The following is a 27,535-nucleotide window of genomic DNA, read 5'->3' on the forward strand; positions in this document are numbered from 1 at the left end:
GCAGAGAACATGCATAGGGTAGGGAGTGTTGTACAGTAGAGATACTGTAATGTACAGAAAATTGACGAATTCATCTTTTCTTTTATGTACGTGAGAGCACGTGCACCAAGACAAATTCCTTGTGTGTCCAATCACACTTGGCCGATAAAGAATTCTATCTATCTAGAATTCTATGTACAGAAAATAATGAAGATTTATTTCCACTGGTGGTCGAAAAATGTTTTGTAGGTAAATAAAAGACCCAGTACATAAATGCATGCCATACTCACAGGGAAACTTTTACCATGATCAAACAGGCATTGTAGATCACATGAGTGCTTCCTATGCCAGCTTAAGTATGGGAATAGTGGTGGTGAAAAGTAACAATATCATTCCATGATATTACCAATGAAATAAAGGGATTTGTCACTGCAAGCATGCCAAAGCTTGTAGGAATTCAGCCTACACTACTATCTCTTTGACAATCATCTGTAGTGCCAATATTTTTTAAATTATTTTTATTTGATCTTGCAACATTGAAGGCATTCCACTTTTCTTCAAACTGGGATCCTGTCTGCAGGCTTTTTCTAGGGCATATCAGTTTTATCACGGTGTGCCACTATTATCAGCCAAAATGGCGCAGTGGTTAGAGTGCAGTACTGCAGGGTACTTCTGCTGACTGCTGGCTGGCTGCAATTTGGCAGTTTGAATCCCACCCAGGCTCAAGGTTGACTCAGCCTGGGTCAGAGGTGGGTAAATGAGGGCCCAGATTGTTGGGGGCAATATAAAACTCTGTCAACCGCTTAGAGAGGACACTGTAAAGCAGTATATACTGTAAGTCTAAGTGCTATTCTATTGCTATCATGGAAGAGAATTACAATTTGTATTTTTGGTCCATTGATTTTATCATACAATTAAGGTAATGCAAATATTGAGCCAATTTGTGGGGTACAATTTAGAATCAGGAAGCAAACCAGAGACCTGTCTCCATCTGCAAATGACAGTTGATGGGATGGAAAAGGAGGGGGGAATACTCATAATATAATACAATCATTTCTTCCTTGTGCTTATTATCACAAAAGGGTGGAGAAGAAGTGTTTCTCTATCCATTTCAGTGAGATCTACCCTTTGGCCTTCTTTGATTGACAGGAAGCAATGAAAAGTAAACGAGCTGAATGCTGATCCAAAGTTGTTTAGGAAACAAATATAGATTATTTTATCCCCATTCGTATATAAGGTGATACATTTTAATGAGAACTGTGTTGTGCAAATTGGACTGTCCTGTCATTTTTCTTCCAGTTCAGCTCTTTTTACATAGTGAAAATTATAGTGTGGCATGCTAATACATAACGATTACAGTGTGAATGTTCCTTTTGACAATGAAGCTCCCGGAGTGACTTTGCACTGTCACCATTTGTCACTACAACCTTCCTTTCAGGACTGCTGTGTGACTATAAAATAAGAGAAGACACCAATGGGCACCACCTTGAGCTCCTAGAGGGACTCATGGTATAAGTGCAATAATAAATGCCGAGGAGATAAATTGTAAATATGTATTTTCATGCTTTGAAATACAGGTTAGGAGAAAAGAGTCCCCAAATCTGGCAGCTTACCGGATTAGTTCACCTTGTAAAATGTATTTTTATTTTTATTTAGAGAGAGTTTTATTATCCCAGTTTTATTTAGAGAGAGGGAGGGAGAGAGCACATGCAAGTGTGAATAAACATGAGTGTTTATATCATATGTAGATATGGGACAGAAAAAGAAATCTGGGCAAATTTGCATTCTAGAATAGTAAGAGGCGATATTATGAAACAGCATCTTTAATGTGAAATCAGGCTACAGAATGCAGCCACCAAACTTATGGAAAGTAGTGCATTCATTACATTCATGTTTTCGACTTTCTTGTCTCTTGCCAAGGCAAAATCCACCTGAAATATTCTACATTTCAGTGCTAAAGGTTTGTGGGATTTATTAATTTTATTTTAACGAATGCTAACCTTTTCATGGTATTCGACAAGGATAATATGGGGCTGGCAGATGGCAGGTACAATAAAGTCCCACATGAGCTTTCAAGTGAAGGAGCAGCCTGTGCTGAAGTATTAAAGTGACTTTCTGACCTAGAAAGGCTTATAAACAAAACCTGTCTTTGTCCAAGGTTGCTGTGGCCAGAATATGTTGGTACCTAAAAAAAAAAAGGCATGAAAAAAAAATCAGATGGCAACAGGGAAGTTTCCCTTCTTGACAAAGTGCATAAGAAGAAAGGATGCTGGATAGCTAAGGAACTCATTGGAGCTCTTCAAGAGAAACATGTTTCAATCCTAGCCATGCCGGCTGTGCTTGGGGAAAGCTGGAATCCTAGACAGCTAACATCCAAAGCTCCAAAAAGGGTGTTCAGATTACATGGAGAAATCCCTGCAGGATTTGGGGCAAGGTTTTTCAGAAATGGTGGGCCCTTCTTCCTAAGGCTGAGAGAAAATAACTGGCCCAAAATCATTCAGCAGGCTTTGATAACAAAGTTTTACCACCGCTTCGATGGGTGTGGCTTGGTGGGCACGCTTTGCACGCAGACACACACTTTGCGTGTGCGTGCGTGCCAAACGTGCACTTTGCACAGGCACAGAGGTGTTTGCCCAGGCGCAGAGGCGTTCCAACTTACCTCCTGCAAGCCTGACACTCTCCAAGTTGCTTCAGCAGCTGCCAAGCGGCTCTCTTCCGTGCCGCGCAAAGCAGCTGCGCTTCAAAAGCAGGGGATAAAGGTGAGTATGGGAGCCGGGGCAGGCAGGTGGGCCCAACAGCAGAGCGGTGGAGAGAACCGGTTCGGTCTCTGCTACTCATTGCCGCTACCAGCTCAGCAGTACCGGGCCGAACCAGTAGGATATACCACCACTGCTTTGTGCCTAAGCCATGAATAGAACTCACAATCTCTAGGTTTCCAGTCTAGGGCGTTGAAACACAACACCAAACTGACTCTTTAGAATAGATCTACAAGGAGTCCTTGACATGTGATCACAATGGAGCCCAATATGTATGTTGCTAAGCAAGCCATTGTTAAGTGAGTTTTGCCCCATTTTACGACCTTTCTTGCCCCAGTTGTTAAGTGAATCGTGGCAGCTGTTGAGTTAGTTACATGTTTGTTGAGTTAGTTACATGTTTGTTGAGTGGATCTGGTTTACCCATTGACTTTGCTTGCCAGAAGGTCGTAAAAGGTGATCACATGATTCCTCCTTGGTATTTTGGTCTTCCGTGCCTACTGACTGTTCGTAAAAATCTTGTGCCTGTTCCATAGAGTCTATTTTGATTTTCCTTTCTTTCCATGTTATTAACATCCCTTCCGGGATTAACCATTTGAATGGAATTCCTTTTTGATTTAAATAACTGGCTAGGAATTTGATCCCAGGACGCTGCAACGGTCATAAATGTGAGTCATTTGCCCACTGTCTGAATTTTGTTCATGTGACCATGGGGGTGCTGCAACGGTCATAAATGTGAAAAATGGTCATAAGTCACATTTTCCAGTGCCGTTATAACTTTGAATGGTCACTAAATGAACTGTTGTAAGTTGAGAACTAGCTGTATAACGATGGCCAAAAAACGAAAATATCATTGCAATGTCCTATATTCTTACTCCATGCAGGAAGCAATTTCAGCCCAGTATAATTATTTTAGTATTGTAATTTTTGCTTCCTGCCTGCCTCCCTGCCTGCCTGCCTGAGACTATCTTGACTGGCAACACTTGACTGGCAACTGCAGGACAAATCCCTACAGTTTACTTGGCAAGGTTTTTCAGAAGCAGTTTGTCATTGCCTCCTTCCTAGGGCTGAGAGAGAGTGACTGGCCCAAGGTCACTCAGCTGGCCTTGTGCCTAAAGCAGGACATGAACTCATGGTCTCCTGTTTCTTAGCCTGATGCCTTAACCAAACTGGCTAATTTTTCCTCAGCCTTCGTATAAATAGCTCGGAATAGATTGCCATGATTTCTACTTGTCATGGTTGCCTTATTGTAACTCTCGTTGTAAGTTTGGCTAAAAGGAAACGGTGGATGCATAGTTTTCCAGATATTTCACGATCCAGGAATAATTTTAATTTGGGATTTCCCCATTCCTAGCCAAACTCTCTGTTCATAGACTGATTGATGGCCTGGTTGACTTTAAAATGTAGTACATTTCAAATAAAAAAGACCCCCCCCCCTAATTAATTTAAAAATAAAACAGCAATTTTCTGTACTTCATGTTTGTTTAGAGCTGGACGGGCAATGTCTGCAGCAATTTCTGAAATCAAATTGTAGCAAAATTAAATTTCTCGCAGAACTGCATGCAGATTCAGAATAGTAACTTCAACAATATTGAACTGTTTGCCCATTGTCTTAGTTTGTTGTTGTTGTTGTTTTTAAAAAAAACCTAATATGGAACATAGCCCAGGCATTTGCAGACGTGTCTAAGCACTCTGACCCCGCTTAACTTTTTCAAGAGAGATGTCAGTCATACTTTAATATCAATCATACTTTAAAGTCATACTTTAAAGATAAAGTTGTTTTTAAGTTGGACACATCCAAATGTAGCTTTTTTAAACAGCTGTCTGGAAGTCATCTGCCACTGTCTCATTTTACAATGTTTTTTTTTTTACTTTCAATTTTAAATTATAGTCAAGAAATTTCTTGGTGGAAAACTTCCAATTTCAATGGGAAAGGAAACTCTGCAACATCAAGAGTCTACCAGGCAAACCATTTTATTGGGGTAACTTTTCCATCAGCCCTAGTAATAAACTTCAAATTATTAAAGTATTTTAGGGAATTACTACAGAGGGAAGACTGGTAAGAGTGCTGCAATGTCACGTTATTGAAAACTCCTGTAATATTTCATAATTCTGGGAAAGAGAATTAATTTCATGCAAGTATGATTTTTATGGAGATGTCCTAAAAATGACAGCGTTTGACTGAAGATTTCATAATACAAAATCAATCTTTTTAGATTTTTTAAAAATTGATACTTTCGATGCTATACCCAGGTGCCTCTATCACTTTGGGAGCATGTAATTACACCTCCATTCTGTTCTCAAAGACCCTACAAAAGAGTCAACTCTTCACTGCTTTTCCAAACCTTAAAAAGGGAAACATCTGGTCTTCCAGTTTGAGCTTCTTCGGCGACAGACCGAAACCTCATCTCTGCGAGGCTTCGATCCGTGCTCGCCGCTGGAGTGCCCCAAGCTGGCTGGTTTCATGGCTAAGCCACCCCATAGAGGTGGTGAAGAGGGGGGAGACTGCCTGCAGGGTTGAGGAGAACCGCATCTCTCCTCCCCAGCTGGCCGTTACTCCCTTTCCCGAAGGCAGTTGCAGCGGTGGTCAGAAATGGCCACAACAAAGAAGAACTCGACCAGAAAAGAATGTGCAGGAGGAAGATAAGAAGAGAAAGTTTTGGTTGACTGGGTCAAACAGCAAAAGCAACAAATAAGGTACCCTGGAATTGAAACTATTTAACAAAAAACAATAATATTGTTCCCTAAGAAGATTTTTAAGCTGTGAAGGAGAGAGAAAAGAGAAAAGATTTGGTTTTTTTCTTCTCCTTTTCCTATACTGACAGCTAAAAGACTTAAGCAAGAAATTGGAAAAAAATCCACTTTGACATTAATAGGCATTTAATGCTGAAAATAAAAAGTCAAAGGGATAATGAAGATTTCTGGATAATCAAAAGCTTTTGAAAACAGGAAAGGAGAGAAAAGGAATAAAAGGGCAGGATCTGGAAGGGAGGAGACTGCCTGGAATTAAAAAGAACTTACAGCAAAATCTCAACAAGACTTCCAAAAGATGCATTTTAACTGAAATATCGCAACAAAAACCCCAGGAAGAGAAAGTCGAAAAAGAAATAAGAAGAAATAACTCGGGACTATTTGGATTACTTGATGCTTTCTGGATTTTTGGTTATTGTATTTGAATGACTAAAATCAATCGGGTGGTTGTTTAAAACTGTTTAAAATGGCTCCACTTTTAGAAGAACTGAAAATGGAACTTAAAAAGTACAAAGAAGATGCACAAGAAGGGAGAGGTTCTTTTGGCTTCATATTTCAGTTTTTAGAAATGGAGATTTGGAATTATGAGAAACAACAAGAAATGCCTGCAGAACAAGAAGATTGTGACATAGAAGAAGCCATCTTTAATGAACAAGTAATCTTAGGTGGGAGAAAAAAAGGAAAGGGGGGAAAGAGAATGTAAAGTTTAAGATTGGGAAAAACAACTCAAAAAAAAAAAAATAGAGTGAAAAATAAGTATTAAATCAGGAAAGCATCAGAAGAGGGAAATGCAGAAGAGAGAATTAGAAGTAGAGAGACAAGGGGGTAAAAAGGGGAGGGAAAAGATGAGAGGGAAGAAAGAAAGGAAAAGAAGTTATAAAGGACAGAAACAAAATATAGAGAAACAGGGCCTATTTAGAGATAATGGGTGAAAATTTAATGGAAAAGGGGATTCTGCAAAGGTACATAAGATAGTATTGTTATATTAGAAACAGAAATAATTTTAGAAAATATGAAACAATGTATGATTAAAATGTTTGATAAAATAGCTATTGTAATTCAGTGGAATGCTTGTAAAAAAAAGGTAACAAAATGAATATTTAATGATTTACAAAACATATGTGAAGAGAAATAAGGGAAAAATTAATTATGGAGATTATATGTGTCTTTAAAGGAAGTATGATATTTAATTGAAAAGAGTGTTAAAGATGTTAAGATTTTAATGATTATTAATGATAGAGCTGAATTGGTATGGAATGAGGGTTTATAATTACATATATTTATAATCTTTTTTTTAAAAGAATATACTGTGTATTATAAGAATGTACCAAGCAGAATTCAATTGGAAGTTATGTATTATGTATTATATTGAAGGTCATAACCTTAAGGTATATATTGAAGTTTAAATAAGAGTTGAATGGATGTAATTAAAAGATATAAAGGTGTCATACTCCAATTAGTAACTACAGGAGAAAATTTGTTTAATGAGAAAAGATAATATGAAATTGAAACAACAGACAAAAGTATAAATATAATGATTTGAATTGAGATGAGATAATCAAAATAAAATTGAGAAAATTAAAAGAGGGGAAAAACTATATAGAAAATGTAGAATAGTATAAGATATGGAATAGAACACAAAAAGGAGCATGAAATTGAGTTTTGTGTCTGTATAAGGAAGTTCAACCCGGGACCATGCTATTTTCAAAAAAGATGTTTTTCTTGTATTTTGTATGTGTGAAAACCAAAATAAAACTTTATTTTTTAAAAAAGGGACACATCTATCCTTTTTTCCAGTATAAATTGTTCCAGAGGAACAGGGGCCATGACCAAGAAAGCTCATCTCTGGATTGCCTCCTGTCAACAATCCCTTGGAAGTAGGACCTGTAACCCATATCTTATGGGTATTTTAGCCTTAGATCCCATTTAAAATCTTCTTAGGACCTTTGAGAGCCAATGCGATATAGTGGTTGACCTCTTAGATCACAGTTAGGGAGACCAGAATCCAAGTTCACTTTCAACCTTGAAAATTTTGTCAGTCATTTACCTTCAAGTTCACCTCCTTGAGCTCCTGAAGAAAAAGTGGAATATAAATCAAATAAATATATGCATCCTATGTGCAAGTGGATAGCTTTCATTAAGTCATGCCTTAATGATGTTGTAAAATGATAATTTTCCATATTCCTCTGTATGAGTAAGAAGGCTAGGAAAAGATTTGGAAAAAAAATGCTTTCTAGTGGGCTTCTAAAAAGGGTGTATTCTAGCAATCAAATGGTAACTGAACTAAAAACTACAGTGGTAACCAAAAAAAAAAAGCAATCTAAATTCAGATAAGGATCTAAAGCAATGAAGGATGGTAAATGAGTTCAAGATTAACATTCTGGAGAATCAAAATGGACACAAACACCAGTTAAGACTATTATCTGTCACTGTTGTTTGGGAAGCAGTTTTAGACAAGATCAGTAGCTTAATTTCCAGAATCAAGAAACTTATTTCATTAGGGGCACATCACTAGGATGTGTAATAACACTCTTAAGTTAATCAGGTGAAATATTTTGTACCAGAAGAGCTGCTTGCAAATTCCACAGTAGTGTCACTAGCATGCCAATTTCCCTTGTTAGTAGAGGAACAGTCTACAGTTGACAGTACAAAGGACAAATTAATTTTCAATTCAGAAAATTGCGAATGCCATATCTATGAAAAATACTACATGGTATTGATCAGTCAACAGGAGTGCTGATTTATTACCAACTTCTCAGATACTTAGGAGCCTAGAACTTGGCAGTACAAGGAAATGCTAGACAATCACCAGCCATCAACAAACCAATCAGTCAATAGGAAGGAAGGCACCACATAAATATGATGTATAGAATAGCTTAAAGCACGCATTCTGGTAGAGAGAAGTTCCCTGAGGATGACTCCAGCACAACGCTCGGAAGAGAAAACTTCCGGTTTTGACCAACCCTAATTGGAGAATAGAATATAATTAAGAATCCAGGTTTTTTTCTATAGATTAAATTAGATACATATTGAATGTATCCTTACGTCAAATGTGAAAATAGTATTGGTTGGAGGGAAGTTGATTATAATTACCGAAAAGGTGATGGTGGTGAATTTTTCTTCCCTTGCTGTGTTTCTCAAAATATCTCTCCTTTCCAGTTGGCATTTGCTAAGAAGAGACATCTTCTATGGATGTCAATATTAATATTTATCAACTTCACCAGGTCCAAGCAGTGCACTTAAAAATACTTGCTAGAAATACTTGCCTGTTAAATGCAAAGATTCATTTAAAGTCTTCTTAATTTGGCTTCAAATTGGTAGCTGTGAAATAAATAGTGAAGCTGAACATCTGGCTTACTGCTGTGGGAGTATCATAACAGACCAGGTGGACTTGAACCAACAATAGCACTACTTATAATGCTCTCAAATATCTCTATTTAAAACTGTGACTTGACAGTTGCTGAAGAATAAATTTCAGCAGTGCCAAGAAGAAACAGAGATTATTAGGAGCATTTTTAGTTGATGCATAGAAGAAGGGCTTTATTTATTCTCTAAGAATGTATGCAACTCCATACAACCCCTCTGATATATAGAAATGAGTAGCAGTGCTCTTTTTTTCCTAGCAGGCAGCATAGGCATAATAATTTTTACAGATCATTAGATTGCAATAAAAATTCAAAAATGGATAATTCCACGCTGACTCTTAAAGCTACACACTGCAGGGGAACCTCCAAAGAATCCCAGGACTATGGGATTGGTAATGACCAATCACTCAAGAACACTATATAAAACTGTTTCCTAAAATCTCCAGGAGTTGAGCTTGATCTAAAGAAGATTTTTTTTCCTCCTTGTCTTTCGTAGAACATCTATGCTTTTTTTAAATTGTGCACTCTGATCAGTATAAAATATTTGCACACACACACAATTTCATATATATATATATATATATATATATATATATATATATATATATATATATATATATTCTTAAGTTTTCGCGGGTACTTACATGTATGGCCTTCAGCTTTGTTCGGGTATTTTCCCACGTCATAGTAGTGGTGCTTTTAAAGTTGTAGCAACATTTCAGCAGAATTTCATCTGCCATCATCAGGCTTTTGTATTGTGTTCGTCTGTGTGTAGATAGATAGATAGATAGATAGATAGATAGATAGATAGATAGATAGATAGATAGATAGACAGATAGATATAGATATAGATATAGATATAGATATAGATATAGATATAGATATAGATATAGATATATCCAACACATATTTCATATACAAAGTACAAAGATACAAGCAAATTGAAGGAGCCCCTATGGGATCACCACTGTTACCTGTCATTGCAAACCTGTTCATGGAAGAATTCAAATCCAGAGCCCTAGCTAATGCCACCCACAAACCCAAACTATGGTTAAGGTACATCAATGACACATTTGTGATTTGGCTCCATGGAAAAGAAAACCTAAACAATTTCCTAACACACCTAAACAGCACACACCCCAAAATTAAGTTCACCATGGAAACAGAAACAAACAAACAACTACCATTCCTAGATGTACTAATCTACAAAAAAACAGATGGCACACTAGGACACACCATATACCAGAAGAAAACACACACCAACCGCTACCTCCATGCCCAATCCCACCACCACCCAGCACAGATAAACTCTGTGGCCAAAACACTAATCGCCAGAACCAAACGCCTAGCAGACAAGACACACATAAAGACTGAACTATGCACCCTGACTAAAGTACTGACAGCTAACAGCTTCCACAAAAGCAAAATCACTGGCTTGACCCACAAAAACACACTTAGACATAATGGAGACCTAGAAGATGAACAGACCTATGGAACACCTGTCCTGCCCTACATAAGAGGTACTACAAACAAAATCAGTAAGATACTACACAGGCACCACATCAAGACTGCCTTCAAAACAGACAGAAAAATAGCAGCCATCCTAAGAAACCCCAAAGATAAAATTGACCTGGAAAACCAAGGCATATATGAAGTCCCCTGTGCATCATGCCCTGCCACATACATTGGACAGACCAATAGAAGAATAAGTACCCGCCTAGATGAACACAAAAATACAGTAAAAAAGCTGGAACACACTTCCTTACTAGTCCAACACATGAAAGCCACAGGTCATAGCATCGACTTCAATGGCACCAAAACCCTAGCCACTATAGAAAACCCAGCTACAAAATTATCAGAGAAGCCATAGCGATTGAAAAAAGACCTGAAAGCATGAATAGAAGAGATGATTCCACAAGACTGTCAATTATCTGGAAGCCTGCACTCTCAAACAAAAAAATCTCCACACCACAAGCCAGCTAAACACCTGGGCACAAACAGACCCCCCTGATACCTCCAGCTCAAACACACCCCAACCAGGTACCCAGATGAAACCTAGCTTCCTAATAAATGATAGCCGTCCATTTACTTGGAGCCAAGCCGCACTAAAAGCCATCAATACAGGAAACACAATGTTGCCAGCCAATGAAGACAAAAAAAAAAGCTATAAAACAGACAGAAGATATTAGAAACACCAATCAAGTAGAACACAGCAAACTCCAAGACCAATAAACACAGACCAAGACTCCCAACCAATCAGGATGAAGAAAAAACCATTCTGGCACAGCATAGGCTAGCACCAAATTAAAAACAGAAACGGCTGTGAAAGTCTGACTCACAGAGCGACACAATACAGAAGCCTGATGATGGCAGATGAGATTCTGCCGAAACATTGCTACAACTTTAAAAGCACAACTATAATGATGTGGGAAAATACCCAAACAAAGTTGAATACTATATATATATATATACATATATACATATATACATATATACATATATACATATACACATATACACATATACATATACATATACATATACATATACATATACATACATACATATACATATACATATACATATACATATACATATACATATACATATACATATACATATACATATATATATATATATATATATGTTTTCTTAAGTTTTCATGGTACTTACATGTATGGTGTTCGGCTTGGTTCGGGTATTTTCCCACGTCATTGTAGTTGTTCTTTTAAAGTTGTAGCAACGTTTCAGCAGAATCTCATCTGCCATCATCAGGCTTGTATTGTGTCCGTCTGTGAGTCAGACTTTACAGTAGTTTCAGATTTGAATTTGGGGCAGCCTATTGCTGTGCAGAATGGTTTTTTCTTCATCCTGATTGGTTGGAAGTCTTGGTCTGTGTTTATTGTCTCGGAGTTTGCTGTGTTCTGCTTGATTGGTGTCTCTAATATCTTCTGTCTGTTTTTTGGCTCTTTTGTATCTTGATTGGCTGGCGGCATGTGTTGCTTGGAGGGCCTTTGGTAATGGCAGTGCTTTGGGCTAGGCTGGGCGGGGTTTTGACCAACCCTAATTGGAGAATAGAATATAATTAAGAATCCAGGTTTTTTTCTATAGATTAAATTAGATACATATTGAATGTATCCTTACGTCAAATGTGAAAATAGTATTGGTTGGAGGAAGTTGATTATAATTACCGAAAAGGTGATGGTGGTGAATTTTTCTTCCTTGCTGTGTTTCTCAAAATATCTCTCCTTTCCAGTTGGCATTTGCTAAGAAGAGACATCTTCTATGGATGTCAATATTAATATTTATCAACTTCACCAGGTCCAAGCAGTGCACTTAAAAATACTTGCTAGAAATACTTGCCTGTTAAATGCAAAGATTCATTTAAAGTCTTCTTAATTTGGCTTCAAATTGGTAGCTGTGAAATAAATAGTGAAGCTGAACATCTGGCTTACTGCTGTGGGAGTATCATAACAGACCAGGTGGACTTGAACCAACAATAGCACTACTTATAATGCTCTCAAATATCTCTATTTAAAACTGTGACTTGACAGTTGCTGAAGAATAAATTTCAGCAGTGCCAAGAAGAAACAGAGATTATTAGGAGCATTTTTAGTTGATGCATAGAAGAAGGGCTTTATTTATTCTCTAAGAATGTATGCAACTCCATACAACCCCTCTGATATATAGAAATGAGTAGCAGTGCTCTTTTTTTTCCTAGCAGGCAGCATAGGCATAATAATTTTTACAGATCATTAGATTGCAATAAAAATTCAAAAATGGATAATTCCACGCTGACTCTTAAAGCTACACACTGCAGGGGAACCTCCAAAGAATCCCAGGACTATGGGATTGGTAATGACCAATCACTCAAGAACACTATATAAAACTGTTTCCTAAAATCTCCAGGAGTTGAGCTTGATCTAAAGAAGATTTTTTTCCTCCTTGTCTTTAAGTAGAACATCTATGCTTTTTTAAATTGTGCACTCTGATCAGTATAAAATATTTGCACACACACACAATTTCATATATATATATATATATATATATATATATATATATATATATATATATATATATATATATATATATATATTCTTAAGTTTCAGGAGGTACTTACATGTATGGCCTTCAGCTTTGTTCGGGTATTTTCCCACGTCATAGTAGTGGTGCTTTTTAAAGTTGTAGCAACATTTCAGCAGAATTTCATCTGCCATCATCAGGCTTTTGTATTGTGTTTCTGTGTGTATATAGATAGATAGATAGATAGATAGATAGATAGATAGATAGATAGATAGATAGATAGATAGATAGATAGATAGATAGATAGATAGATAGATATAGATATAGATATAGATATAGATATAGATATAGATATAGATATAGATATAGATATATCCAACACATATTTCATACAAAGTACAAAGATACAAGCAAATTGAAGGACTATGGGATCACCACTGTTACCTGTCATTGCAAACCTGTTCATGGAAGAATTCAAATCCAGAGCCCTAGCCAATGCCACCCTCAAACCCAAACTATGGTTAAGTACATCAATGACACATTTGTGATTTGGCTCCATGGAAAAGAAAACCTAAACAATTTCCTAACACACCTAAACAGCACACACCCCAAAATTAAGTTCACCATGGAAACAGAAACAAACAAACAACTACCATTCCTAGATGTACTAATCTACAAAAAAACAGATGGCACACTAGGACACACCATATACCAGAAGAAAACACACACCAACCGCTACCTCCATGCCCAATCCCACCACCACCCAGCACAGATAAACTCTGTGGCCAAAACACTAATCGCCAGAACCAAACGCCTAGCAGACAAGACACACATAAAGACTGAACTATGCACCCTGACTAAAGTACTGACAGCTAACAGCTTCCACAAAAGCAAAATCACTGGCTTGACCCACAAAAACACACTTAGACATAATGGAGACCTAGAAGATGAACAGACCTATGGAACACCTGTCCTGCCCTACATAAGAGGTACTACAAACAAAATCAGTAAGATACTACACAGGCACCACATCAAGACTGCCTTCAAAACAGACAGAAAAATAGCAGCCATCCTAAGAAACCCCAAAGATAAAATTGACCTGGAAAACCAAGGCATATATGAAGTCCCCTGTGCATCATGCCCTGCCACATACATTGGACAGACCAATAGAAGAATAAGTACCCGCCTAGATGAACACAAAAATACAGTAAAAAAGCTGGAACACACTTCCTTACTAGTCCAACACATGAAAGCCACAGGTCATAGCATCGACTTCAATGGCACCAAAACCCTAGCCACTATAGAAAACCCAGCTACAAAATTATCAGAGAAGCCATAGCGATTGAAAAAAGACCTGAAAGCATGAATAGAAGAGATGATTCCACAAGACTGTCAATTATCTGGAAGCCTGCACTCTCAAACAAAAAAATCTCCACACCACAAGCCAGCTAAACACCTGGGCACAAACAGACCCCCCCGATTACCTCCAGCTCAAACACACCCCAACCAGGTACCCAGATGAAACCTAGCTTCCTAATAAATGATAGCCGTCCATTTACTTGGAGCCAAGCCGCACTAAAAGCCATCAATACAGGAAACACAATGTTGCCAGCCAATGAAGACAAAAAAAAAAAGCTATAAAACAGACAGAAGATATTAGAAACACCAATCAAGTAGAACACAGCAAACTCCAAGACCAATAAACACAGACCAAGACTCCCAACCAATCAGGATGAAGAAAAAACCATTCTGGCACAGCATAGGCTAGCACCAAATTAAAAACAGAAACGGCTGTGAAAGTCTGACTCACAGACGAACACAATACAGAAGCCTGATGATGGCAGATGAGATTCTGCCGAAACATTGCTACAACTTTAAAAGCACAACTATAATGATGTGGGAAAATACCCAAACAAAGTTGAATACTATATATATATATATACATATATACATATATACATATATACATATACACATATACACATATACATATACATATACATATACATATACATATACATATACATACATACATACATATACATATACATATACATATACATATACATATACATATACATATACATATACATATACATATACATATACATATACATATACATATATATATATATATATATATATATATATATATATATATATATATATACTTATCTCACACATATTCAACATTTTATAAATATACGTGTATTGGGGGGGTGCAAATATTTGTGTACACATTTGGGTGTGTGTACAAAGCATACCCCTAAAAAACATGAACTACAAAGATGAACGATATAAACAGACATTATAATATTTCTTTCTGGATAATCTTGGAGTATATGTATCCCTTTTGGAAGTGACTGAGGAATAAAAGAGATCATTTTATTAAACAATCAAGAAGAGGGGTACAGTAAAAGTAGATTAAAAAAACAAAGGGATTATTATTGTGACTGCTTTCAATCTCCATTATATAAAACAAAGAAGACAGAGAGAGAAATGTGACATGATCTAGGATAGTTCACATTTGGAAAATGAAATATTCAATCTCTCTAATTATCAAAGGTCCATGGCTGTCTGGATCACAGTCTTGATAAAAATATAATTTTTCTTAAGTATTTTTGGCTAGCATGCAAATTGCCTCACGCGATAAAGTGCCTTAATTAAAAATCCACAGCCTGAGCCCTTGCAAAACAATACATTTAAAAAAGAAACCGATTAATGCTATAAATCCCTTCAAAGATTATGAAATTGGCTAAATCAGGTTGTTAAATGGGCTAGGAGTTATCAAGGAAAAGGAGATAATGACAGGCAGGAAGTACCACTAATTTCTCTCTTCCCTCCAGGACAGCAAAATGTTGGTTCTATTTTTTTTTCTCCAGAATTAAAATCTACATAAAATATTCAACAACGAAGAAATTGTGGTTTAAATTGGACTAATAAAAGATCTGAGCAGCAATTCTTGACTATATAGAGCTGTGGATGGAATGGAAGACACACTGTGTGCTCCATATGTGAAACAAACATATTGTGCTCAGCGAGTGCAGCCATCCCATTCTGGTCTGGCCAGTTTTCAGACAGAGTAAGATCTGCCACTGTCTGTCCATCTCTAGTTCCATCATTTCAGAATCTGGGAAAAAAAATATTGATGTTCCAAATATACCAATGTGCTAGATTTTAAACCTACAGAGATGTGAAGGGACACTGACATTTGTTATCATCTAGTGGCTGTTGAGACACAATGATTAGTTTCTCCAACCATTCATCCTACTATCTGAAGAAAGATGTGTGTTCCTCCCAGTTCTTTTGGGGCAGCGGGGAGGAGGAGGAGGAGGATTTGCAGAAAATTTCAGTTTCTACGAGTCCTACTAGTAAGGGTGGAAGGAAGGGGAGCAAATAAGTGTGTGTGTGTGTGTGTGTGTGTGTGTGTATGTGTATGTGTGTGTGTCCCTCCGGGTCTGGCTGCCATCTGCTCTAAATGTGAACTAATTTACATTTAGCTTAAACTAATATGTAATGGCATGTCTGAATTTTTTTTTTTCATCCAGAGCACTGTACTTTCAGATTCCATCCAAAAGTAGGCCACTCCTGCTCTATATTCTGAAAGAGCAGAGCAAAGAGCAAAGGCACAGGAATTTTGCTCCATACACAGATTGCTAGGCCTACAACTGCAATGTTAACACTATGCCAAAATATCTGTTATTTTTCCAACATTGGACCAGGGGGAGATCATGCTGCCATTTTATTGGTCATGCAGCAGCTAAGATGTTTAGGGTCCAAGTGATGCATGGTCCTACCTAGGAAAACAACAATAGTGGTTGTTTTGCAGAAAAACTGAAAGAGGGAGTTTATGAAGGAGGGAGTTTGTGATCCCGGAGATCATAGGCTGTGTGCTTCATGAGTGATATTCCAGCCTGACAGATGTTTTTCAAAATGGGTACTTAATTTATTCCTATATTGTGGCCTATGGTTACAGCAATAAACTTATTTACTTACTTTACTGGTTTGTTAAAATAAGTACATTTTGGGAAATTATTGTGGAATCTTACACATGGAAAGGGTTGCAATGTAGAATTTGTTAATCTAATCTCAAATTTACCTGTTAAAAGTCATTTCAATGGCAAAAGAGCCTTTGTAGCTGGTGCCAAGATAGCTCACAATTTATTTTTTTATAAAAGCAGAAGGAATTGAGAAAATTACCAGTTCTACATCTGCACCTTCATAACTTGCTGTAATATTTCCCACAGATATTCTGGAATATTTTCCGCACATATGATCATGTTGAGGGCTACATCTGCTAAAAAAAATGTCCTTATCTTCCCTCAAGTTGCATCCACAAAGGAAAAATTACGTTTCAAAGTATTCAAGACCAAAGAGCATCAACATTCTGTGGAAATGAGGAGTGGGGATTATTGACTTATTATGTGCTATCAAGTGGTTACCAAATACACAGATTCTCTCCGTAAAGATCAGTCCCTCACCTGGTCTTTCAAGAATTTCAATGGTGACTATTAACAACTATAACTGAGCCCATCCGTTTGGCTGCTGGTCATCCTCCTCTTCTCTTTCCTTCCACCTTTCCCAGCTTTAGAGCTTTCTCCAGAGAGCTAAGTCTTCAGATAATATATTCGAAGTAGGATCATTTGAGCCTTGCCATTTGTGCCTTGAGTGAGAGCTCTGGGTTGATTTATTCAATAATCCATACTTAGATGGCTGCCAGGAAGAAGACTGGCTCTCTTTGCCACAGACACAATGAAAAATGGATCTCTGATCTAGTACAAATGTCCTTCTGTTTGATTTCTTACAGCAGTGCATGCTAATTTCACAGATTTTATCAGAGCCCAGGGCAACCTATCTACTTTTTCCCAAGACAGTAGTTGTCTGGGGGAGAGAGAGAGAGAGAGAAATCTGCAGCATTTCACTGCAGTTAAATTTAATTGGAGGGAATCAGCGAGTACCCACTGCAATGAAAACTTGTCTTGCCAAGTTTCTGAAGCAGTGGGCTGTATGTCCCCAAGAAAACCTGAGTAGCCACTAGCGCCCCCACTCTGGTGTTGTGGGGAAATCATTCACTTTGCTCTTTGGCTCAAACTTTAGATTAAATTAAAGCTAATTCTGGAGATGCATTTTGGTTATTGAAAATTGCAGCGATGTCTTGAGATGAACCCATCACAGTGCTTTGTTTGCTTGGGTGCAGTTTCTTGATTTATGTACAATTGTATTGGCAAATTAGAAGCCCCAGAGGCTTCCCTTTGGTCTCATTTGTCAATAGGGGCTCAACCCTGTCTTAACTAAAGCAAAAACAGGTCTGTATGAGTAGAGGGGCCATCGTTCACCTGTCTGCAGTGGAAATGATCACACTTAAAGCAGACCATTTCCTGAGCCCCCTGCATGCTTCATCTGGTGATGGAGGTAATGACATCCTATAATTAAAATAATAATTAGGAAGTTGGCATGATGCTTCCAGTACCAAAGGTAAATATAATTGTTTCCAAAAATACTTTAGGGATTACATATACATACACACACACACACACACACACACACACACACACACACAGTGCACCAGTGCTGCTGTCGCAAGGCAGGTGTTGGGGGCATGGATAGCCTGGCTTCGTGGGCTCTGAGGTAAGTCAGTGCAGGGTGCATGGGGCAGCTCCACCACCACCCCGTCTTGCCTCATGGCCATGACACCATGAGCAACCAGATGGAATGGGAAGGCAGATGGCTGCACAGGCTCTTAAATAGGGCTTATTTTGGGGGGTAAGGCTTATATTCAGTGCATGCATAAAAACATGCTAGGGCTTATTTTCAGGATAAGTCTTATTTTCAGGAAAATTGTGTTTGTGTGTATGTAGTGTGTGTGTGTGTGTGTGTGTGTGTTTGTGGATGGATAGGTAGGTAGGTAGGCAGGCAGACAGACAGACAGTGTTGTGGTGCACCAGCTGCCAGCAGACAGTGAGGAGGTTGGGGAGGAATTTGGGCCAGTCCTGGAGTCTGGGGAAGGCTCTGATGGATGCTCAGCATCGAAAGCAGAGAGAGGGCCAGGGCTGTCTGACATTTCCCAGCTGCCTATGGAGTCAGAGATAAGTGGGGAAGAAGAACAGCTGGAGCCTGTTCCAGATGCATGTATGCACAGAGCTGTCAGGAGAGCAGAACAATTAAGGAACAGGGGCCAACTTGGAAGGAAAGGCACACATGGACATTGAATGGCCCCTCCCTAAGGAATAAATAGAAGCAAATGGGGAGTGGTGGTTGCAGGAGACAATTAGTTCATATTTCTTTTGGAAGATTTGCTTTTCAGAGTTCATGCCTCACAGAGACTCCTTGCCAGGCATTTAATTTATAGCTTTGTAACAGGAAGCTCTAGGCCTGGCAACTACCCAAGGACTGCTAAGGTCTGTTCTTTCAATTAACCCTTGGGAGGATTATTGCCAGGACTTTTCTGTGTGTGAATGCCATGAATTCACAGTAACTAAATAAAGAGGGGGTTTTTTTTCGGGAAAAAGAGTCTGCTTCTTGGTTCTGCTAAGCCTGGGTCAGGACAGACAGACAGACAGATAGAATAGATAGAGATATGGATAAGATATAGATATATAATCTCAGAGATTCTCTTAAAACAATGAAATTGGGGTGGGTGCTGCAATCTAGGGTTCTGTTTGAGAAGAGAATGGCTGCTTGGGGGGGATAAATCACAGAAATAAGGCAAGGTGGGCAACAGAATCCCCAAATGCTAGTACAGTAGGTTGACCTTTTGTTTGCCATCATCTAGTCAATGAGTGTTTGTGCTGCTGGTCACCATGGCAACTACTTTATGAGATTGCTCTCATGCTCTCTAACTTTCAAATGTGTCCATTAGTGCCCAAATGCTGGGGCACTAATGGGCAAATACATTCATTGGAGACACTTCACATATGTTGCCAATGGCTGAGTAATCAAGCAACATTCCTACATAGAAGACTCTTTACTCATGGACAGCAACTTCTAAAATGGATTCCACATGTGGAAATCACTTCTTCAGGTGAAATGCCATAACTCACAACCTTGATGCCATCTCAAAGACATTCCCCGTCGCTATGCTTTCCTATCACAGATTTACCTGCAGATATTAAAAACAGAGGAATGGCTGCGGATTAAGGAGGAGGAAATCACTATAGATGCTATAGCTATTCTTGTCATCCACCTCTCCTATTTTGGGGGCTGCAGCTTCCCGAATTCTGAGCCAGAATAATTTAACTCATGCATCCTGATAAGTCTTAATATTATTATTTCTTTTTGGTTTAGTGTGCTGCATTTTTTTTTGTCCTGTTCAATCACATTCTATTTTGGGAGACTGCCTGGAGTTTTCTTGGCAAGAATTTTCAGAATTTCCTAGAGCTGAGAGAGAGTGACTGGCACATGATCATCCAGTTGATATTGTGTTTAAGGCAGAACTTGAACTCACAGTCCCCTGGTTTCTACCCTAGTGCTTTAACTTAGACCCAACTAATTGTAGCTAACTTTAACAAGGTACAGGTTAGCATCCTTTGGTGGTGTCATGGCGTTCATTATATACAAAGGAATGGGTGAGATGGGGCCTTGAAGCACAAATATTGGCCACTGTTTTACTCCTCAGGAAGCATCTACCATACAAGCCAAGTTCTATCAATATGGAGTATCATTTTAGTGCTGATGATAAAACTTATGCCCATCCTAATATTCAACCTATGAATCTGGCTCTATCCAAGAAAATGGATGGGATATTAGATCCATCCATCCTTTCATTAGCCTCCCATTCCCTTTTCTCATCCAAATTCACACCAATATTTATTTTATAGAGAGGCTTCGCTTAAGGCCTACCTCAAGCCCATTTTTAATTGCATTATTTTATAAGGTTGGCAAGTTAATTGCTCTACAGTATCAGAGGAGGAGATTAAATAGTGGGATCCAAGTCCTGAATTTCTGAATTAGGAAATTAAAGAAAAATATTTAAAAGGACTTCTTATTCTCTGACAAGTGCTGGTTTGTGTTACTGTTTTATTTAAATTTGTGATATCATCCCAAAACATCCACATTGAGATATGGTAATATGTAAATGCATTTAATTCATTCATTTCTGGAACAAGTAAGTGACAGAAGCGTATTTGACTGAAAGTCGTTATTTGTTCTACTTTTTACATTTATGGTCTTTATAATATTTAGGTCTTTCTTTTTTATAGCCTGTCAATAGTAATATTATTCAAACTGTGGAACTTCTTTCCTAATGTAGCTCCACTGGTGTCATTTGAAGCTATTTTCTGCAAATTAGTAATATTTTTACCTTAAGTTTGTTCTCAATATATTCTCTGTTCATTGGTTTTACCATTTTATCAGATATTTAACCTCATCACTCTAAGCTGTTTATGTGTTAGAAAGGTGAGAAGACATTCTTCTCTTAAGCAGAGTATCTTTGAACATCTGCATAGTTAGTGGCAATTTGGGTTATTTTGAAGTGTCCTTCAAAGATTTGTTGCATATCTAAAACCTAAGGGTCTTTTTCAATTAAGCAATAGCAAAAGTATGATAATGTGATAATGACTCTGACTATAAAATGAAGATTGAAGTAGGCCCATGACTAGCCTAATTATGTCACAGATCTATTTTCCAAATGGCACTCAAGTGAATAAATGACATTGAATATCAAAAAATAGACAGAAGTTTTGCTCTTCACCTTAAAAGCTACTCAAGACACAGTGAGAAAAAGTGATATGGTTTCAAGCTTTAATGTTCCAGTTACCTCTGGTGAACATTAATTCCACTCTGGAATTTTGGAGGTATGTGCTGATGTTCTTGAGCAATGCATGGGGTTCTCATTCCCCAAATTTTACAGTTGGAAGAAATATGGCTACTATAAGAGACATAGGAACATTGGCTAAGACCTGGTGTGATCTCCAAACGCCTTCTTTGCAACTCCAGATCCAACTATGACCACTTTTGCAAAACAAATGGAAAATATTGCTCCATTATTATCACGTGAGGAACTCAGAAAAACACCAGAAAATTAAGTAACATATGAGTAAATGTATAATAATTTCAAATAAAAACATAATTTCCTTATTCAACTATGTGGTGCAATGTTTTAGATTGGCAATTTTAAGATTGGGGGACTTGCCATCGCTGGCTGAGGAATTCTGGGAGTCGAAGTCCACAAGTCTTAAAATTGCCAAGTTTTAGATGATGTTTTAGATGATAAACTATTTAAAAACTGTCAGGAGTTTCAAACTGGGTATTCTGGTTGGGCAGCTCTGGAATTATTGGTTTATCTTTCTAACTTGTGGAAGTGATGATCTATTAAGGCTGAGCTCTGATTGAAACCATCAATAGAACTCATTTAAAGGCTGTTGTGCAAAGGTCCAGGGACTGGATCCAGGCCATGGGGTACTTTAGATCTGGCCCACAGGGCCACCCTGGAAATGGTGAAGGACCAGCCTGTGATGCCTCTGCCAGTGAAAATGGAGATTGGGAGGGCCGCATGTGGCCCTGTTTTCGGGTGTGACGGCCTCATGTAATCCTCTGCCAGCAAAAAGGGAGCTCTGTGTTCATTGGCAGAGGGCTGTAGGAGGCCATAATGGCTGAAAACAGGGCCCGGGGGACACATACAGCCAACCTGAGTTCTGTTTTCACTGGCAGAGGGCTGCATGAGGCCATTGCGGCTGAAAACAGAGCTCAAGAGCCCGTTTTCTCTGGCAAAGCACTTGGGCCACCACAGCAACCCGCAACATGAATGATGTTTTTTTGTTGTTGAAAAATTTATTTGGGTTTTCACACAAAAAAAACATAATACAAATAAAACATCTTTTTTTTAAAATAGCATGGTCACGGGTTATCACTTCTTCATACAGACACAAGCTCATTTTCATGCTCATTTTTTGTGTTCTATTCCATATCTTATTACTGTTTTACATTTTCTACATAGTTTTCCCCCTCTTTTAATTTTCTCAACTTTATTTTGATTATCTCATCTCAATTCAAATCATTATATTTATACTTTTGTCTGTCCTGTTTCAATTTCATATTATCTTTTCTCATTAAACAAATTTTCCCCTGTAGTTACTAATTGGAGTATGACACCTTTATATCTTTTAACTTTATCCATTCAACTCTTATTTAAGCTTCAATGTATACCTTTAAGATTATAACATTCAATATAATACATAACTTCCAATCGAATTCTGCTTGGTACATTCTTAAAATACACACTATATTCTTAAAAAAAGATGATGTGATGTTAAGCTAGCCATGCCCATCCTGGCCCCTGAGGTCAAACACAACCCTGATGCGGCCCTCAGTGAAATCGGGTTTGACACCCCTGCTGTAGTGAAATAGAGTAATGTTGTTGGAGCAACCCCAGGAAGATCAGTTTCAAATTTATCCTCAACCTTGGGAGCTTCTTCGGTGCCTTTAAACCAGTCAACAGCTAACTTAGGATAGTTGTTCTTGGTTAAAATAGGAGGAGGAGACGCTATATATGCCACCGTTAGCTGTCGTATGAAAAGTGGGATATAAATTTAATGAATACGTAATCATGTAATTCCTGAAGGACTGATAAATAATTCTCATCCAGAGGACAAAGCTCTCCGAAATTCAAGGAACTAAGCCATACAAATTCTTTCTGGTTTGGTTTTGTTCTTAAAATGTTTTGGCATTTCTCCTCAGCTGCATCACCCTTCCCAGGGGTTTCGTTTCGGAACTGTGAAAGAAAGCAGCTCTGAAGAATATTTCAAGCAAAGCTTTCCAGATATGCATGAATACATGAAGCGGTTCAATGTACCTGCAACTCCCGATGGAGTGGAATACTTGAAGTAAGTAGGCTTCCTGGGATTAGAGATAAATCGATGAAGGCACGCCAAGGGAGAAGCCTTCGATTCCCTCTGGGCTGGCATTCCAGCTTAAGGGAGACTGTAGTTTTCCAGCTATCGCTGAACTGCAGCGTCAAGCAGCCCACGAAAGAATGGCTAATGGAAAAGATGCTGAGAATTCAGTTTAAAAAAAAACTGCAGTCCACCAGCAGTGGTGCAATTCAAAAAAAATTTGAATTACTACTGGTAATTACTACCGGTTCTGTGGGCATGGCTTGGTGGGTGTGATGTGGGCATGGCATGATGGGCGTGACAGGGGAAGGTTACTGCAAAAATCCCCATTCCCTCCCTACCCCACTAACCTGCTTTCCAGCTCCATTCTCCTGTGCAGGGCAACAAAAGAAGACCCGGCCAATCAGCTGGGACTCAGGAGGCAGAGAATAGATGGGGGGCGGGGCCAGTCAAAGGTGGCATTTGCCATTTTCCGGACAACTCAAAATTTCTACTATCAATTCTCTAGAACTGGTCAGAACCTGCTGAATACCACCTTTGGCCCACAGGTTGCTTATCCCAGATTTAGTTGTGCAGGTACCTCACCCTAGTACATATGATTAACATGCCCAGAAAGGCCAATGAGAGCAAGAAGACAGCTAATGAATAGAAAGCTTGGCCCTCCTTGTTTCTGAGTGCACAGAAACATATTGTTGCTTCTCCAAAGACCAGTCAATAACCACTGGAATTCAGAGATGCCTACAGAAGCTGATGCTTTGTTCAAAATGAACACTGGAGCATTGCACCACCACAGATTATTTGTTTGTTTGTTTGTTTTTGTTTGTTTGTTTATTTATTTATTTATTTATTTATTTATTTATTTATTTGTTTGTTTGTTTGTTTGTTTGTTTGTTTGTTTGTTTGTTTATGCATTTTATTGGCTGCCCATCTTACCATAAGGTAACTCTCTAGGCAGCTTACAGTTAGATATACAATTAAAACAGAAAATGTTAAAATCAGACATTAAAACCAAGGATATGTGGGGAGGGAGGAGGCAGAGTGATGGGAGGTGGGATCTGTTATTACTCAATCAACCACCTCCATTGTGCTATTCGCCCTCTGGGGCTCCAAGCCAACTGCAAGGGCCCCGTCTTTAGGCCCTTACGAAAAGATAGGAGAGTTGGGACCAACCTCACATCGGAGGGCAAGATGTTCCAGCAGGCAGGAGCCACAGCAAAGAAGGCCTTCCTCCTGGACTACACCAGGTGGACTAATTGTATTGACTGGGCCCGGAGCATGTCTCCTCTGCCAGCACGAGTGGTACCGGCCAATCCCAGTGGGGGGAGATGGTCCCTCAAGTAACCTGGACCCTTCTTTAATATGTGCATGTAGTGTCACAACTCACAAACAAAAAGGGCTACAGTTTCCATTGCAATGGTGGAGTACTTTTTTTTTAATCATCTGCTTATGTTTGATGCCCCCTATGCAGGGGTGGGGCTGCTGGGGGTTCGCGGGAGTTCAGGAGAACCCTTCGCTAAGATTCTGCACAGTTCAGAGAACCCCCCAAATCCCACTCCTGGCTGGCCCTGCCCACCCGCCCTCCTTGGAGTCCCCACGCGGCCCATTTTGGATGCAGGTAAGTGCAGGGCGGACGGGGAGACACGGGGAGGGTGAAAAATGGGCCACACAGAAGTTCAGGAAGCCTCTGGTGCCCAGGGAGGGCAGAAACACCCCCCATGGTGCAGGAGGCTGACTAGGCCACACCCACCATGGCCACGCCCACCCAGCAACTGGGCAGAGAACCCCTTGCTAAAATCTTTGAAGCCCACCCTTCCCCCATGGGTGCCTCCCACTGCATATGCCAATTTTTTTTTTTAATGTACTCTTGAAAGACAGGACTTTATAATGGAGCTATTCCTATTAGTGAGGTGGTTATTTCATTGGATCTCAGAATGTTCAACAAACTAGAGAGTTCCCCAATGACCCCTTCTGCTGGAAGAAAGGGGCTTAGTCCTATTTGATATGAGCAAATAGAGTGCCACAAAAGAATCACCTATATATTAATGGTATTAGAGCTGGCAGTAAGTGATCAGGGAAGGGATCTTGGAATCAGCGTGGATTTGCTACCCAAAGGGAGAAAAAAATCCCTGTTTGGAATGATTAGGAAAAGAACTGTGAATAAAACATCCAATATAGGAACAGTTTCACACATCAAAACTTTACTTAGCCCTGCCAGGTGCCCCCAGCATCTCTGCGTGGGTTGCAAGTAGATGTTAAAAGAGAATAAGCAAGCAAAGTTGACTGAAAGTCATCTGACCTAAATTTTCAGAGAAGACATTGCAGTCCATCCAAGGTCCTTTGAAGCTCCATAGGTTTTACAGATCAATTTGCTATTATTCAAAAATTACCAGATAAGGTTTGATTTTTAAAAATAATGCATTACTGTTTTTGTTTTTTTTAATATCCGATTGCTGCTTTTAGAGTAATGTTTCTAGCTAAAATGTATCCAGTAGCTTTTAAAAGGCTTATATGTTTCATTTCACCCAGTTTCTTTTTTAAGATAAATTGGTTCACAGGCTACGATACCAGCATCAGACTACATATATTTATTGGCTCATAGATGAGATTTTGCTTTGGTTTTTATTAGGATTAAGGAAAATAGATCTGGAATTTCCACCTGGAAACAGGAAGCCTTGTAGAAATGGATAAAACTTTGCTTGTTTGTTGCATTTTGTTGACTATTTTCCTTTTCAGGCAGGATCCAGAGAAATTAGATGCCTTTATCATGGACAAAGCCCTTCTGGATTATGAAGTATCCATTGATGCAGACTGTAAACTTTTGACGGTGGGAAAACCATTTGCAATTGAAGGTATGAAACAACTCTCTAAAACTGTGTTTTATATGACCATTTTATTTGTTGTTTTCTACATATCTTTTATAGCAGTGGGGAGTGGGGAGATGCCCAACCACTGAAAACCTTGGAAGGCATCCAAATTGTAGTTGTTAGTGTCACAGAATGTCAAAGAATAAAAATCCTGGGGCATAATCATACAAATTGCATTTAATGAATACTATATAATGTTGTTTATACCAGCAAGTAATTGAATTCCAATTTTAAATTAAAATCAAATTAAATCTTACTTTTGGATGTTCACTATTTAGGAGTCCCTCCTTGGTTCACAGCAAAACAAAACACACACGTTGTTTATCCTACAAAACACCTTGCTATATTGAAAAATGAAGAATATCCATAATCAAAGAAAAAAATCACCAGAGTAGGAAATAACCATCCATGACAAGGTGGGAAAGAAGTGTTAAGAATAGTGAGGTTCAGTGGTCTGCATAATAATGGTTGCTGCTTTTCAGATTTATGTCAGGAAGGAAAGAAGGGAGGGAGGAGGGAGGGAGGGAGGGAGGGAGGGAGGGAGGGAGGGAAGGAAGGAGGAGGAGGGAAGGAGGGAAGGAAGGAAGGAAGGGGAAGGAAGGAAGGAAGGAAGGAAGGAAGGAAGGAAGGAAAAAAGACAAAGGCAAAAAGAGGGAGGGATAGAAGGAAAGAAGGAGATTGAGAAATGGTGTAAAAGAGAGGAAGAGAGAAAATAAAAGTGAAAGAGGGAGGAAAAAGGGAGGGAGCGAGGTGGGAAGGCAGGCCTTTGAGTATTTTTGTGATTGCCATCTGGGGGCAAGCAAAGTACAATGTCATGACTTATGTCCCAGTTCTTATTTCTGGCAAATATGGACTTTTAACTTTCTACAGCATGAATGGTTCCACTCTGTGAAACAGTTAGTTCAAATAGACAACCCTTAGAGTGAACCAACCCAGCTGGCTAAATGTAATTTCCTGCATATCCAAACACA

The 27,535-nt window shown here is 38.7% G+C and overlaps 1 protein-coding gene across 1 annotated transcript in view; it reads left to right on the forward strand.

The window, feature by feature from the left end:
• The window catches only part of GRIN3A (glutamate ionotropic receptor NMDA type subunit 3A), a 135,813-nt gene that overhangs the window by 84,614 nt on the left and 23,664 nt on the right, over window positions 1–27,535 (forward strand). The window contains exons 4-5 of the mRNA XM_026683451.2: window positions 23,546–23,691; window positions 26,434–26,549. Coding sequence (XP_026539236.2) covers window positions 23,546–23,691; window positions 26,434–26,549 — 262 coding nt within the window. The remainder of the gene's footprint in view (window positions 1–23,545; window positions 23,692–26,433; window positions 26,550–27,535) is intronic.

This window comes from Notechis scutatus, chromosome 2 (assembly GCF_049901735.1).
Source record: "Notechis scutatus isolate UNSWTSFEM ecotype Mainland chromosome 2, rNotScu1.2, whole genome shotgun sequence".
Taxonomy (NCBI): domain Eukaryota; kingdom Metazoa; phylum Chordata; class Lepidosauria; order Squamata; family Elapidae; genus Notechis; species Notechis scutatus.